Source organism: Oncorhynchus tshawytscha, linkage group LG11 (genome assembly GCF_018296145.1).
Source record: "Oncorhynchus tshawytscha isolate Ot180627B linkage group LG11, Otsh_v2.0, whole genome shotgun sequence".
NCBI classification, from domain to species: Eukaryota; Metazoa; Chordata; class Actinopteri; order Salmoniformes; family Salmonidae; genus Oncorhynchus; species Oncorhynchus tshawytscha.
Window position 1 is genome coordinate 9,864,749 of NC_056439.1, and position 16,235 is coordinate 9,880,983.

At 43.1% G+C, this 16,235-nt stretch overlaps 1 protein-coding gene across 1 annotated transcript in view; it reads left to right on the plus strand.

Annotated features, from left to right (window-relative positions):
- Positions 1-15,793, plus strand: part of LOC112234429 (programmed cell death protein 4) — a 33,956-nt gene extending 18,163 nt beyond the window's left edge. Inside the window, exons 4-12 of the mRNA XM_024402549.2 lie at positions 59-156; positions 2,160-2,273; positions 2,486-2,707; positions 2,996-3,093; positions 3,973-4,087; positions 8,775-8,882; positions 12,633-12,743; positions 13,178-13,317; positions 14,000-15,793. Coding sequence (XP_024258317.1) covers positions 59-156; positions 2,160-2,273; positions 2,486-2,707; positions 2,996-3,093; positions 3,973-4,087; positions 8,775-8,882; positions 12,633-12,743; positions 13,178-13,317; positions 14,000-14,051 — 1,058 coding nt within the window. The 3' untranslated portion in view covers positions 14,052-15,793. The remainder of the gene's footprint in view (positions 1-58; positions 157-2,159; positions 2,274-2,485; positions 2,708-2,995; positions 3,094-3,972; positions 4,088-8,774; positions 8,883-12,632; positions 12,744-13,177; positions 13,318-13,999) is intronic.
- Positions 15,794-16,235: the final 442 nt, after the last annotated feature.

Below are 16,235 nucleotides of genomic sequence, written 5' to 3' on the forward strand. Positions count from 1 at the left end.
AACGTGTCTCTAGTGCTAACTGACTAGCTCTGATGTTGATGTGGTCTTTACACTACAGGTGGCGCAGGGGGTAAAGGTGTATGGGGAGCAGCAGGTATGGTGTACGAGGTAGAGGAACCAGATGTCAAGGACCCCAACTACGACGAGATTGCACAGGTAAAAGAGGGGGCACGGTCAAAGTATGCATGTGTAAATGACATGAGCTCTCTCTTACCCCAACCTATACGATAGAGCCTCTGCACGCACCCCTCTCTTCTCATGTACACCAGTGTCCCCACAATCCATGTCCCAAATTGTTACTACAAAGACAACAGTTGCTTAGATGAGGGGGCCAGGGTTGGGTTCTTTCTGTAGTTGTATTGTGCTGAGCTCTGTTTTTGGACTAGCTTTGTTCAGAAGTGGCCAATCGTCACAAAGCCGCGGCCCATGTTGGATCATACCACTTTATGGGTTGTGGAAAATGAACATGCTTATGGTGACTGCTGGGATTGGCGGTGAATGCAGGGGCCACAAGTTCCCAGACAAGCAGATATTGTCCATACAAAGTCCACAACTGGGTCATGCTCATCAGGACACATTTTGTAACTGAAAACTAAAACCAGCGTTTCTTATTGGACAGATGATACCTCCCCATTAGTTCTCCATTTCGGACTGCTTTCTTCCTTTTCGTGCCGACTGAACACAACCCTGTAGTTAACATCCATCGCCATAATAATGAGTCATACATCCTCTTGTATCTTTTTGAATGGGATCAGAATAGACCATTTTATTTGTATTCTTTTCTGGGTGAAATATCTTCCATTTTGATCATGAAGGTAGACTTGTTCTGTCATAGGCCATTTATGACAAGTCATTTCGTATATTCCACCATACACTTTAGGAATGATCTATGATGGCGAGAGTTTTTTAAATATATTTTAAAAAACTTTATCAGTTAAACGTGGATGTCGAAGGTGTTTGCTATTCTGTGTAGTGAGAAAGTGCCTCCAAGGCTAATTCTCGAGAGAATGAAACCTAAAAGAAACAGTACTGGAGCATTAGTGCCGTGGCAGCAGGTAACTAGGGCAGAGTTGGTGACACTGGAGAGCAGCCCTACTGACCTCTAAAAGCATATAGCCCGAAGGCCCTGGTCAAAAGTAGTGCACTATATAGGGAATAGGGTGCCATTTGGGATGTCCCATGCTCTTGAGACACACATGCCTGTCTCCAGTATATCCCAGTAGTGGTGTGTCTGGGATCCCTACTAGCAAAGGGAGTGGTAAGGGTCACATGGGTCCTGTTTCAAAACTTGAAAGTGTCCATCCATCCTCCCTTCCTGGAAGTAATCACTCATCAATCACGACTGGGTCTGTGAAAGTTAAATGGTGTAATCAAATAAGATCAATGGTTACTTTTTAAGGAAGGGAGTTGCAGGACAATAACAGAACAGGTCATTGGTGTAGCCTGAACATTTTTGGTTGTTCTTAAAGGTCAAGCATACTTCTGAAACCTGGAGAGAAAACCGGAAAGGGAGTCGGTGCGTTGAGTAATTGCTTAAACACCGACTGTATATGTCGGCAGCACTTGGCACAGAACTGCTATCATGCTGTTACATTTGCCATATCCTGGCCATTCAGCCTAAATATGATGGCAGTTATTGACCCCTGCTCTATACCTTAAAGGCCCAGTGCAGTAAAATGTGATTTTCCTGTGTTTTATACACATGTCCACAATAGTTTAGAATAATACTGTGAAATTGTTTAAAAAAAAGAAGATTATCCCCTTTCTTAGCAAAAAAAAATGTGTAGGTGGGAGTTTTGTCCTTCCATGGGGATATCACTATGTTGTAAATTAGTTAATGGACCAATAAGAAAGGGTTCCGAATCTAATTTTCCCCTCCCCACTCAAACCACTCTGACAGACCTAGCAAAACTCTTGCTTGAGAAATTGCTCTTTGCTAAGAAGCTATTTATTTTGGACAATTAAACTCTCACAGTAAGGTACTTAATTGTTACCCAGAAATTATTTGATTTTGAGATAAAAATGGCTGCACTGAATTTAACAAATGCACCAGTAGCATTTCAGATTACAGCCTAATCCTGCCTAATGAGCGGGCCGGCTGTGTTGATGGTATTAGATTGCTATTCCTGACCTACAATGTCTGTGGTTTAATTTTAAAGGGAGACACCGTGTATGCCACTGTTGTTCCAGAGCTGGACGAGAGGGAACTGGAGAAGACCGTCAACCCCATCGTACAGGAGTACTTTGAGCATGGGGACACAAAAGAAGTCCAAGTATGTGTTTGACGTTGCACTAAAGAGAGGAAGAGGTTGGATGGAGGGTTGGTTATTTGAGAAGGTCGTTAGGTGGCGGTGCATCTACTTTCTTTTACTGTTTTGTCTCAAAACCATGCAGGGTCGCGACTTTCATGTCATTTTACTTCACGTTAACTGCCTTTTGTGTGTGTGTTTCTCTGTGTACACCCCACCCCCTCTTCCACTCCCAGATGCTGCTGAGGGAGCTGAACCTGGGCCACCACAAGTACGAGTTCTCCAGCCTGGCTGTGTCTCTGTCTTTGGAGGGCAAGGCCAGCCACCGGGAGCTCACCTCCAGGCTGCTCCGTGACCTGGTCGGCAAGGAGCTCTCGGAGTCCGACATGGCCCGCGCCTTCGACAAGATCCTCAAAGAGCTGCCCGACCTTATGCTGGACACGCCAGAGGCTCCACAGGTACTGGATGGGGGAAGGACTTGTTAGAAAAATACTTGGGCTACATCACAAATGGCACTTTATTCCCTATTTAGTACACTACTTTTGACAAGGGACCATGGCTCTCTGGTCTGAAGTAGTGTACTATATAAGGAATAAATAGGGTGCCATTTGGTATGCAATCATTGTGCATTTTTCTTTCAGACAAATTATAATTTGTCATGCTGCTTTAAACCCAACCCTCTAATTTAAAGAGAATAACTGATCATCTACTCTAGTTTGACTTTTTAATTCTCTCCAACTCTACAGATGCTGGGACAGTTTATTGCCCGAGCCATCGCCGACCACGCTCTACCTATGGCATTCCTGGACCGCTACAAAGGCAAGGTGGACTGTGACCACGCTAGGTGAGCAAGGGTTAGGATAATAAAAAAAGATGGGCGTTGATTGGTGGAGGGGTGATTTAAATTCAAACAACTTTTTCAGTCCTTTGAATACTTTTTTTAGGGCTAAAGTAGTGAAGTAGTGCTTCGGACAAACAACAGACCGGCACAGACAAATGGACAGCAACATTTAGACACTGATATGAATCATGTGCAGAAGGCAGGGAGAATTAGTTAATGTTGGTCATTTAGGGTGAGGAGAATTCAGATGAGGTTGTCCCTGTCAGTTTTGCTCACAATCAGTATTCTCTAAGGATTAAGGAAGAAACTGATCTGGGATCTGTTGCCAACAAGGAACATGGTGGAAAAGCCCACTTCACATCAAAGCAGCCTGAAGTGGTTACATATCTCTGTTGCTGATGTTGTCAGTTAAGCACTTAACAACCGCCTGATGAAGGGCCAGGGTAAATGTTTGCGTCTTCTCACCATGGAAGCGTAGTCATTCTCCAAGCAACTGAATGATCCCCCTCCAGAACTGATGACGACCCTTATTTGATTTCACCTAATGTTTGGAATCTCCCATTTTCTTTGTGAAAGATATACTACTCCAACCTGAGAATGTGAATTCCAATGCAAATTATACTGTTATATTTATTCTGATGAGTTGGGGAAAGTCCATTTCGTAGTTAACCTGCTGATTCCTTTTTTAATATATATATATATATATTTACATACCCTGTCTTACTAGGCAACTTTATTCAGAAAGTAATTTTGTTGTGAATTCATGTGACCATGTTCAATATCTAGCAGTGACTTGACACATTCCCCTTTTCTCATTGCAACTCTCTGTGGTTGTGGTCACGGTTGCGATCATGACTGTTGCGGTTATTCCCTTCCCCACAGAGCTGCGTTGGACCGCGCGGCGGTGCTCCTCTCCATGAAGAGGGAGATGGTGCGGCTAGACAACGTGTGGGGTGTGGGAGGCGGCCTCAGACCTGTCAAACACCTCGTCAAAGAGGTAAGAGGCAGTCTCTGCCAAGTAGGTGGGACCTGGCACCCCGCCAGCCAGTCATCACATGCCAGTGTTGTATCATTGTGTGACTCATCAAAACATTCCAGGTATACAAGCAACCTCCCATTCTGGATGTTCTCTCTCTGCATGCATGAAATGTGATGCCTTGTTGGAAGTGACAGGAGACACCTAATGAGAACAAAATATGGATAAATGGCAACAGGCCTGGGTTCTGTTAATATTATTTGAACCCAGGTCTGAATGGTAATTCAACAAAACCTATATTCAGCTAACACCCATCTATCAGAGCTAGAAACATGCAACAACCAATCAAAGGAGAGCTTTGTTATATTTCTCTGCAGCCTTCCATTGTGGGTCAACTGTATTTACACACAGTGGAGATTACCTTTCTGTTCCCTCCACCTGAACCCAGACTCTCAGTGCAGAGAGATGGGCTCTGTCTGGTTATTTCCCAAATTGCACCCTATAAAGTAGTGCACTAAATATGGTGCCATTTGGGACATAGCCTGCCTGGTGGTCTGGCTCTGTACTCGTGTGGTATGTAAACACAACAAGGTGGAGAGAACTTCATGCTGGGAAAAGAGCCGTAGGGAGCCCTGCCAGGCTGGTGTCAGCACAACGGTGTCCCTCAGAGCTTGGCTCTGACTGCAAAGCCAGGAACAAAGAGGCTGATGCTCACACTTACAGGGACACAGGCATAGGGACACATGCGTGCATGTATGTACGTAAACAGATGCACAGGGACGAACACACACACACACACACACACACCTGAGTGCAGGTTTTCAAGTTGTGTGTATGTGTGTGTGCATTTGTATATTCTAGAGTGGTCAAGAGTCTTTGCTCCCCGAACTAAATGGATCATTTGGCATGCATGTATGTACGTAAACAGATGCACAGGGACGCACACACACCTGAGTGCAGGTTTTCAAGTTGTGAGAGGTGTGTGTGTGCGCATTTGTATATTCTAGAGTGGTCAAGAGTCTGCTCCCTGAACTAAATGGATAATTTGACACCCTCGCGTGTGAGTGTGCACGGTTGCACACATGCGTGTGACGATGTAGCAGAGCAAGAGTATTGTGTAACCCAACGTACGTTAGTCTCTAGCCTGCAGACTCCCGACCAGGTTTGACTTCCTGCCTGTCCTTGTTGGGCCTCGGGCCTGATCGAGTGTGTCTATACTGGGCTACAGAGGGCACGGCCCACACAGCCTGCCAGAACAGGAGCTCCTAGGGTGCATCCCAAATGGCACCTTATCGCCTGTATACTGCACTACTTATGACCAGAGCACAATGGGTCCTGGTCAAAAGTAGTATTACTTCATAGGGTCATTAGGGAAGCAGATTTAGCCTCTGGGTTTGATCAAATCACCCTGCCAGAGACTACATTTGAAGTCAGTATGGGTGTTGAGAGCAATTTCAATAGCAGTATCCCCCTAGGGCGTTTTCACATATGCATTTAGTACTGTGGTGAGGTTCCCTGGAGTGTTCTTTCACAAGACCTGGAAATAACCCTTTCAGGGTGTGATTTGACAACATGCTCCAAGAACCGGCTCTTACAGGGATATGCGTGTAAGAGTGCCCTTATTCCCCTGCTGTTACTGTTATATAGTGCTTTTGGCCGTGCATAGTGATCAGAATTGAATACAGGGGTGTGTGTGTGCACAGTGGGCAGTATCTTTTGTAAACAAAGCTGCCGGTGACGACTGCACAAACATTAAGCTAGGGTTGATTGAATACTGTACCATCGCACACACAACCCGAATAGGACTGATAAGTCAGTGCTGGGAGTGACTAGGAGACTAGTGGAGTCCTCCAGAGCATCTTGCTTTGTCCCAAATGGCACCCTATTTCCTCAATAGTGCACTACTTTTAACCAGAGCCAATAAGTAGTACACTTTAATAGGAATAGGATCAGGGTGCCATTTGGGACACAACCCGTCTGTCTCGCTTCTCTTAATCTGGGCTTTAGGAAGGCTGCCTATTATCCCCCCCACCACTTAAACACTGTCTGCCAGAGGACTGGATTGGTATGGTTTGGCAGTACCGTGCTCACTGCTCAGGGGTGAAGCCCTGGTCACGCTAGGGTCATCACACACTCGTCAGTGAGATCGCGCACCAGTTAAACACCCCCCCAGTAGCGGCAACCGCTGGAACCCTGCCCCCATTTCACTGCTTCACCATGGAGAGGGTTGGTCGGCAGTGTGCCTGCTCCAGCTGAGGGATGTTTGGGGGGTGCTAGGGCTTCTCTCCTGCCAGTGCATTCCATAGGAGATTGTTTACAGCTTGGGCTGTAGAAACCGAAGCAGTCCTCGACAACAACAAAAAACAACAACGTTGGTTGACTGAGTCTCTGTTGTTTTGACTAATCTATTGGTTAAAATGTATAGACTCATCCTGTGTTGTATTCAAATGTACTATATGCACTGAGCTTGTCTGATGCTTTAAGTGCACTTTTTTGATTAAGTGACACACGGATAACTAGAGAGAGTCTGACCACAAGTGATTTTATTGTACCGGGCTCAGACTTGCTGCGCAGAAAAAAGAAGGGGAAAAAAAGACTGCCCCATTGTCTCTCTCTCCTCCCTGCTGCAGCGACCACCACAGAACATCAAGTGTTTATCGTGCTGTCCATGTTGCTGAACCGGCAAAATAATTACAGCCATTTCTGACAAAGTTTCTGTTGCTGAAATCATTTGTTTTAGGATTGTTTACGCTTATTATTCAAGGGTCGTTTTGTTATTTTAAAACGAAAATGCTTGATTGCGTTTCACATCATGAATCAAATGTATTTATAAAGCCATTTTTATATCAGCAGATGTCAAAGTGCTTATACAGAAACCCAGACTAAAACTGCAAACAATGCTGATGTAGAAGCACGGGGGCTAGGAAAAACTCCCAAGAAAGGCAGAAACCAGGCTCTGAGGGGTGGCCAGGCATCTTCTGGCGGTATCCCGGGTAGAGATTATAAGAGAACATGGCCTTCAAGATGTTCATAGGTGACCAGCAGGGGTCAAATAATAATAATCACAGGGGTTGTAGAGGGTGCAACAGGTCAGTATCTCAGGGCTAAATGTCAGTTGGCTTTTCATAGCTGAGCATTGAGGTCTAGACGGCAGGAGAGGGAGAATTGAAAACCGCACGTCCGGGACAAGGTAGCGCGTCCGGTGAACTGGTCAGCGTTCCATAGCCGCAGGCAGAACAGTTGAAGCTGGAGCAGCAGCACAACCAGGTGGACTGGGGACAGCCAGGAGTCATCAGGCCAGGTAGTCCTGAGGCATGGTCCTAGAGCTCAGGTCCTCCGGGATGGGAGGGAGAGAGCGAATTAGAAGAAGAGACCGGAAAATTACACCAGATAAAACGCTGACCCTAGCCCCCCGGCACAGACTATTGCAGCATAGATACTGGAGGCTGCATAGATAACCCCGGACAGGGCCAACCAGGCAGGATATCGCCCCACCCACTATACACAGCTCTCACACTACTAGAGGGATATTACACAACCAACATGCTAGACAAGGCTGACAATAGCCGATGAAGAGCTCCTCCACCGCACGACCCCGAGGGGGTGCAAAACTGGACATGAAGATCATGTCAGTGACTCTACCCACTCAAGTGACGCACCCCTCCTAGGGAGGGCATCGAAGAGCACTCGTAAGCCAGTGACCCAGCCCCCATAATAGGGTCCGATGCAGAGAATCCCAGTGAAGGGGGGAGCCGGCCAGGCAGAGACAGCAAAGGCGGTTCGTCGCTTCAGTGCCTTTCCGTTCACCTTTGCACTCCTGGGCCAGACGACACACAATCATAGGACCTACTGAAGAGATGAGTCTTCAGAAACCTAGTCTGCGTCTCTCACATGAATAGACAGACCATTCCATAAAAATGGAAAGCCCTGCCTCCATCTGTTTGCTCAGAAGTTCTAGGTACAATAAGGAGGCTTGTGTCTTGTGACTGTAGTCTACGTGTAGGTTTGTATAAGGCAGTGACCTCTATCCAATGCAGGAGAAAATATATAACATAATATTAGTGTTTCACCATTGTCCTTATGTATTATAATTGTATACAATTTCAGTAGCACATGTCTGATGGACTGTGCCATCCCCACTACCTCTACAATAGATTAGTCTAGTCAGACAGACGAGAATCAGACAGGTGTCTTGTACACAGCGACTTTTTTTCCCTTCTTTTTTTTGCTATATGCTCAACATTTCTTATCGCCCCCAAAAAATTGGGGTAAGCCCGAGTTACCAAGGGTTTGCGGAATTGCAGTTGCACTCACGGTTCATAACTGAACAGAAACATGAGGGTTGAGTACTACACACACAAAGCAGACATTGTTTGAGCAAATAGTCAATTACGATGCTCAATGACCAACTTGTCCAGCCAGTGATTGCTTGGGAGTCCTCCCCCCGATTCATGACTTCCTGTATTAAACAGGAAAAATCTTGCACTACCAAATAAACAATGTCCGGTAGTCACTGCTGAGAAATGTCTGAAACTATAGATAAGATGCATCTTTTATCTATTGGACATAGGCTTTAGCTCAGTGGAATACGTTGAGGTTTGAAACCTTACTGGTAAAATCTGTATTGGGCAGTGTTTTATCCATGGGCGGTGAATGATGGTATGATGGAGAATTTGATTGATTCATACTTTATTGATATGCGTTTCAGATGAACTTGCTGCTGAAGGAGTACCTTGTATCGGGAGAGGTGAAGGAGGCGGAACGCTGTCTGCGTGACCTAGAAGTCCCTCACTTCCACCACGAGCTTGTCTATGAGGTAAAGAAAAATACAGAAAGCGCTTTGTGTCCTGTTTTAAAAGGACACACTGTATCAAAATGTTTTGCAACAGAAAGCAAACATATTTTATTGGACAACTACATGGAGTTTCTCCATACTGAATATGGCCTTTGTTGTCAGCACATAAGGATATTGATAGCAGATCATTGATGGCTCTACTGTACTTTCAATAGTGGCAACATATGGTGTAATCTTACTTGCCTTTTCAGTATTGATAAGACTATAGTGTGTTTACTGTCATTAAAATGTGAAGACTTATATTTATCAAATCAATTCTCTGTATTTGTTCCATGATTAAACAATCACGGAACAGTATTTCACTAGAAAGTTTGGGCACCACGGGAAAGTTTTTTTTTTTTTTTAGAGTTTCAATTTCCCGACTATAACGCTTCAGCTATTTTCTTGTTGATTTTAGTGTCCTATTAATGTATTGTTACCTCAGTCTCATTCTTGAATGTCACAAACCCTAACATGAATCAGCAATTTACAAATTGGCTTAATTATTTATTTACTAACTAATCAATCACAGAATTCCATAAACACACAATTAGTTATACATTGGTTACTGACATGATACACTGAAAAGTCCCTAGTGGACTAAGCCTATATGCCGGCTTGGTAGACAAAGGAAAGGGGTGTGGCCAGCTCCAGAGCGGGAAATTCAGTGGACCGCATACATACGCTACGCTCCTGGAAATGCTTATACTTTTTGAACAACTGCTCATTTGAAAATGGCAATTTACAAATTTACGAGTGTATGCCTTTGTTGTCCCCCTCTGCGATTGCCGGTCTGTCTGCTGGATAGATTGTCAACAAAGTCTCTGGTTGGTCCACCAGAGATCAGTCTTTCGGAGTTGAAGCTTGTTATAATGGATACGTCAGAGTACCGTTCGACCGGTTGCGTTTACCAGACTAAAGTACTCAAACAGCTGCAGCCTGAATAATTGTTCTTTAGATTGAAATGGCTAAGAAATCTACAATGTGGGAATGCTCTCCACGTTCTCTGGTCTTGTCCTTCGGTATAGTTGAAATTTGAACCACCCGGTGTGTTTTGGTCTCGAGTAGTAGCCATTTCAACGTGGGTACACTGTCCCGGCTTTATCTTGACTATATTTAAATCGACAACCATTTCAACATGTAGCGACAGCTCTGTGTTTTCTGATCTAATGTAAATTTGGTCGGGAGTCCTTTAGAAGCACTTGCCTTGGGGGCGATTCCATGATGTTTGGGTATAATGTCTGTGCTCACGGGGGCGTGGCCACTGACTAGTTAAAACCTTAATTGTTTTCATATCTCGTTTAGAAGGCTAAAATCGCATTACATCTTCTCAAATAGTTTCATATTTTATACAACATTCAGATGCAAACCCCATAATTGAAAAGTGTACACAACCAAAAAGACTGTTTCATGTCCTTCATGAGATTCACCAAATTAAACAAACTTGACATAAGTGTCCACCAACCATTTCAAGTGGTTTGAATACAGAAATGTTGTTACATTATTCGACCTTGAAGGTATACCGTACTGAAAAATATTTCTGTGGTAACAAAGGGATTCTCAACCTTCATTTTTGCCAAGTGGGGAAAAGAGTTTTAGGTATTTATGACCGTCATAAACCTGTGGTGGGAGGGAGAGAGAGGGGGCTATGATCCTCACCCAAAAAGGGTGCGTCGTGACGATTGGTTTGACTTGTGCTACCATTCAAAAATGTGTTGTCACCTAGAAACTTCTGTGTTTTTGAAAGAAAAGCTTTTTTTTGTTGTCCATTTTAAAATAACATCAAATTGATCCGGAATGCAGTGTAGACATTGTTAATGTTGTAAATGACTATTGTAGCTGGAAACAGTTTTTAAAAAAGTTTATGGAATATTTACATAGGCGTACAGAGGCCAATGATCAGCAACCATCACTCCTGTGTTCCAATGGCACGTTGTGTTAGCTAATCTGAATTGATTATTTTAAAAGGCAAATTGATCATTAGAAAACCCTTTTGCAATTATGTTAGCACTGCTGAAAACTGTTGTTCGGATTTAAGAAGCAATAAAACTGTCCTTCTTTAGACTAGTTGAGTATCTGGAGCATCCGCATTTGTGGGTTCGATTACAGACTCAAAAGGGCCAGAAACAAATAACTTTCTTCTGAAACTCGTCAGTCTATTCTTGTTCTGAGAAACTAAGGCTATTCCATGTGAGAATTTGCCGAGAAACTGAAGATCTCATACAACGCTGTGTACTACTCCCTTCACAGTGCAGCGCAAACTGGCCCTAACCAGAATAGACAGGAATGTGAGGTTCCGGTGCACAACTGAGCAAGAGGACAAGTACATTAGTGTCTAGTTTGAGAAACAGACACCTCACAAGTCCTCAACTGGCAGCTTCATTAAATAGTACCCGTAAAACGGCATTCTCAAGAAAAGATTAAGATGGGCAAAAGAACAGACACTGGACAGAGGAACTCTGCCTAGAAGGCCAGCATCCTGGAGTCGCCTCTTCACTGTTGACGTCGAGACTGGTGTTTTGCGGGTACTATTTAACGAAGCTGCCAGTTGAGGAATTGTTTGGTGTCTGTTTCTCAAACTAGACTTTCATGTGCTTGTCTTCTTGCTCAGTTGTGCAGCTGCTTAGAGAGAGTTTGTGCTGTTCTGTGAAGGGAGTAGAACACAGCGTTGTACGAGGTCTTGTGTTTCCTGGCAAATTCTCACATGGAATAGCCATAGTTTCTCAGAACAAGAATACTGGAGTGTCGGAAGAAAGTTGTTTGTTTCTGGCCGATTTGTGACTGTAATCGAACCCACAAATGCTGACGCTTCAGATACTGAACGAGTCTAAAAAGGCTAGTTTTATTGCTTCTTTAAGCAGAACACAGTTTTCAGCTGTGCTAACATAATTGCAAAAGGGTTTTCTAATGATAGCCTTTTGAAATGATAAACATGGATTAGCTAACACAACGTGCCATTGGAACACAGGAGTGATGGTTGCTGATAATGGGCCTTTGTACGCCCATGTAGATATTTCATTTAAAAAATCAGCCGTTTCCAGCTACAATAGTCATTTACAACATTAACAATGTCTACACTGTATTTCTGATCAGTTTGATGTTATTTTAATGGACATATTGTGCTTTTCTTTCAAAAACAAGGACATTTCTGAGTGACCCTAAACTTTTAAATGGTAGTGTGTTACCTTAATGTATATGGTCCATGCTGCTGTAAAGAAAGTTTGATTAATTGTTTATCTGACATGTTATCTTGCAAATCATTACCAAACATTTTCCCACCAACATCCTAGATAATAATTAAATGCAAATGTTATCAGTTACTCAAAATATTTATTGCCAAATCCATTCACGGTGGTGAGAATTAAAGCAATGCTGCCCCAATGTGGTTAAATAAGGGATTGAAATCTCTCTGAAAATAGTCTGGTCTGAAAATAGCAAAATTAACAGCGCATTTTATTGTGTCAAATAATTCTTTCTCCACTCTTCAGTCTCGTCTTGGTCAAGCTGTCAATGCACATAATGGAATAGTTAAGACACTGTGCATGACATAACCGGTGTTCCAAATGGCACCTTATTCCCTTTATAGTGCGCTGGACAGAAGTAGTGCACTATATAGGGAATAGGGTGCCATTTGGGATACACATTTTACAATCATTTTGTACATGAACATCCTGTTCATAGAGATTAGCATGAAGTCCAATGCATTTTCTTCCTCTCCTGGCTGGACACCAGGCTGTTGTCATGGTGCTGGAGTCCAAGGGGGACACGGCCGTCAAGATGATGTGTAAGCTCCTCCAGGCCTTCTGGAAGATTGGCCTCGTCACAGTGGACCAGATGAACCGGGTACGTCCCCTTACGCACCAGAAAGTAGCACCAAATTCACTGGTAGCACTAGCACAAAACAATAACTTCCAACTTCTAAAAACTATTTCCAGTGATATGACTGCAGGTTTTTATTTTCCAGCACTATTTTAACATAGCATGACTCATGTTAAACGAGTATTAATTGTCAACGTCAGACCTTGTGGATTTAAACCTGTCTGTAGAACCATCTAACAACTCAGTCAAGGCATATTTACTGTTGCTGATATAGCTACAGTATTTGGCCATATCCTCTCTAACTATAGCCACAGTATATATTGTGATATTCTCTCGAGTCACTGTCAAGGCATATTAGTTACCTGACAAGCTCAAGTGACAGAATTCAATCATCTCTTATGATTGAAAGTGTTCTTTGACTGTAGGACTTGCTTATTCTGAGTTGTTGTAACATCCAGGGCTTCCAGCGTGTGTACGACGAGCTGCCAGAGATCAACCTGGACGTGCCCCACGCCCATTCCATCATGGAGTCCTTTACGGACCTCTGCTACCAGGAGTCTGTTATCACCAAACAGTTGAGAGACTCCTGTCCCTCCAGGTCAGTCCCAGTGTAGAGTGGTGTAAACTCTCATTTTGTCTCTTTGGTGTAGTCAGTTCCTGATTCTGCGGTCGCATTTATTTTTGCAAAAATCAACAATTCCTTGCATATTATATGCGTGAGGGCTTGCAAATTTGACCTGTCACTGCACGATTTCGGCATGAAACTAAAAGCATTGACCCATCACCACAATACAAAAATAGGGCTCGTGATTTCAACCAATCAACGCACATTTACTGCATAATGATTCAATCGAGCCACACGTCAACAAACCTTTAACCTCTTCAGTGCATTTTGACAAATTGGACAGAATTATTGCACTTTGTCATGCAAGAAGTCAGAATTGATGTGTCAAAATAAAGCATTTTTACCTGCAAATATCACAATCTCTGCCAAATCCTGGAGGGGCTTTATAGTAAAGTCATGTTTTTGATAAAACTAGACAAATCAGAATATGCATACTTTATGACCTTACTTCAATTAAGGTAAGTGTTTACATTAATAATGCCATAGTCTGAGTAATATCACGTTATTAGCGTACATGTAAACCCACTCAATATGAGTATGTTAATTTCTTTATGTATAGCTGTTCACTAGGCCCCCAAGTGTTTTGCATTGTAAGGCTAAAAAAACTCATTTGGTAGCCTGAAGTACTGAATTGCCTGTTCTGTCTTTCCACCAGGGGGCGGAAGCGGTTTGTGAGTGAGGGAGACGGGGGCCTGATCAAGAACTAGTGTGGAGGAGGGTGTGCTCGGCGTCCCTCTGCCCCTCAAGCCGCAGGCCTGAGGCTGGGCAGGCTCGCGGTCAGACTCCCCTGCTTTATCTCCAGCCCTTCGTTATCACCACCCACACACCAACGCTGACATCAGGTGAAGGAGGACCGAGGAGACGGTCAATCTTTTACTTTATTTTTTTACTTTTCCGGTCATTTTTGTAAGATTTTATTTTTAATTCTGGGTTTGGTGATCATTCTTTTCAGTCGGTTCTTTGAGTGAGTCAAGGCCCTGGATAAGGGGGGTCAAATGGAGTCACTTAAACTGGGGTTAAGGGTCAATGGAAAGTGGAAAAGGGATTATGTATTGTCTTGTGCTGGGCACGGGTTATTTGGGCTTTTTTTGTTTGTTGCTACACCGGTGACTCTAATTTTCTTTTCGCTTTGCATGTATAACCCTCATGAAAATGAATAAAAAAACAAAGACAACTCGTCATCAGCATACTGCATCGCAAGCTCTTTATGAACTGAATCGCTCTTTGGAATGACATGGACCTCTGCATTTGTTTGCCCAAAGGTTTCTGTAATTACACAAAGACAAAGTTATATGGTTCTTAATTTTAATTTTTGATGGTGATTTTGCTCAGTCAGTTGGGTTATTTATCTGTCCACTCCACAGGCAGGGTTCTTCAACTGTTATCAGCACAGCAGCAGTCACAAAAGCCTGTCGGGTTTATAACTAGAGCCCAGATCAGGACCTTCCTGCCTTCCCCTTAGTGGAAGGCCTCTCCCTTCTAGTGCACTAATTGAGTGTCAGAATGGGAGGGTTAGCGTCTCTCTGAATATACAGTACAAATACGCAGGGTCTCTAGAACCCCTCTTCCTTTCGCTGAGCTGTTGACAGAAACTGGAACACCCTGGAGGCTTTTGTCTGTATTGTGATGTTTCATTCTCATACTCTTAACTGTTACATGTCATCTAGTGGAACCTGTACAATCTGTTTTAGGCAGACCTGGGTTTAAAAAGGTTTATCAAATACTTTGTGCTTTATTAGACTTGTTTGGCACAATGAAACCAATGAATTAAGTCTCCCTACCTTTTCAGGCACTCCAGGCAGGCTACATCAAATGCTCAATAAGTAATTGAAAATGCATTTGAACCCAGGTCTGGCCCTATGAGAGCGTGAAGGAAACAAGTCTTATCGCTGAGCTAGGGTCTCGTATGAGAATGCAATGGATTTTTCCTGCCTTTTTTGACCAATATGTAAAGTAATAAGCTCAATTGAAATGTGAGGGTTCTGGATGGGGGTTAACATAGATTTTTAATTTTTTAATGTAACAAAACTAGTGAGGTTGAGTGTCATCACCCCTGTTTTGTTTACATAAACTGGTTTGGGATTGGCTTTCAGAATGAGCTAGAAGTGAGTGGTCATCGCCACCTAGGGCTGACAGGAGGCGCCTGACGTCAGCATTTACTCCTAGTCATCAGCTCTGAACCACCCATTCCTGATTGCCACATTATCCATTTCACTTATTTTACAGCGTTTTGTTTTGAAAAGTTCATAGCAGATACAGTTGTTACATATACAATCACACCCAACTACAGTTTATGGATTTCAATGCATTTGTGAATGCATTTCAAAAAGAAAATGTGGGTTTTTACACACAAGCCCCACAGAGCCATCTTTATTACTTTAAACTGTTTCCAACTCCTTTCCTCATGCAGTTCATTATACAATAATTTCAATAAAATTCCATATTTCTCTTCGGTGTAATATTCTTTGGACATTTTTGTATAACCAGTTCCTATTACGTTACATGCTATTGCTAGGCATATGACAGTCAAATAAATGCTCGTTCCATACTGGATAGCAAATTGATAGGTTTGAATGATAAACAATGATCAACATTATAATGCATTGTACAACCTGACCCAATTCGAATACAAACATTTTACTTTATCTGCATATTCTGGTTTAGTGAACACCATTTAGGATGACATAGTCCCAAATGTCATAGTCAACTACTGATGAAATGGTGTGCATAGATTGAATGTTGTGGTTTCAGACAACTCGCGCTGTGGTGTAATCAGAGTTGCGGCGTTCCGTTTCGCAACAAACGAATTTAAATTCGACTAATGCAGGTAGGTGTTACGTTTTCTTCCGCGTAAAACTTTTTATTTTATTTTTATTAACAACAAATCAATA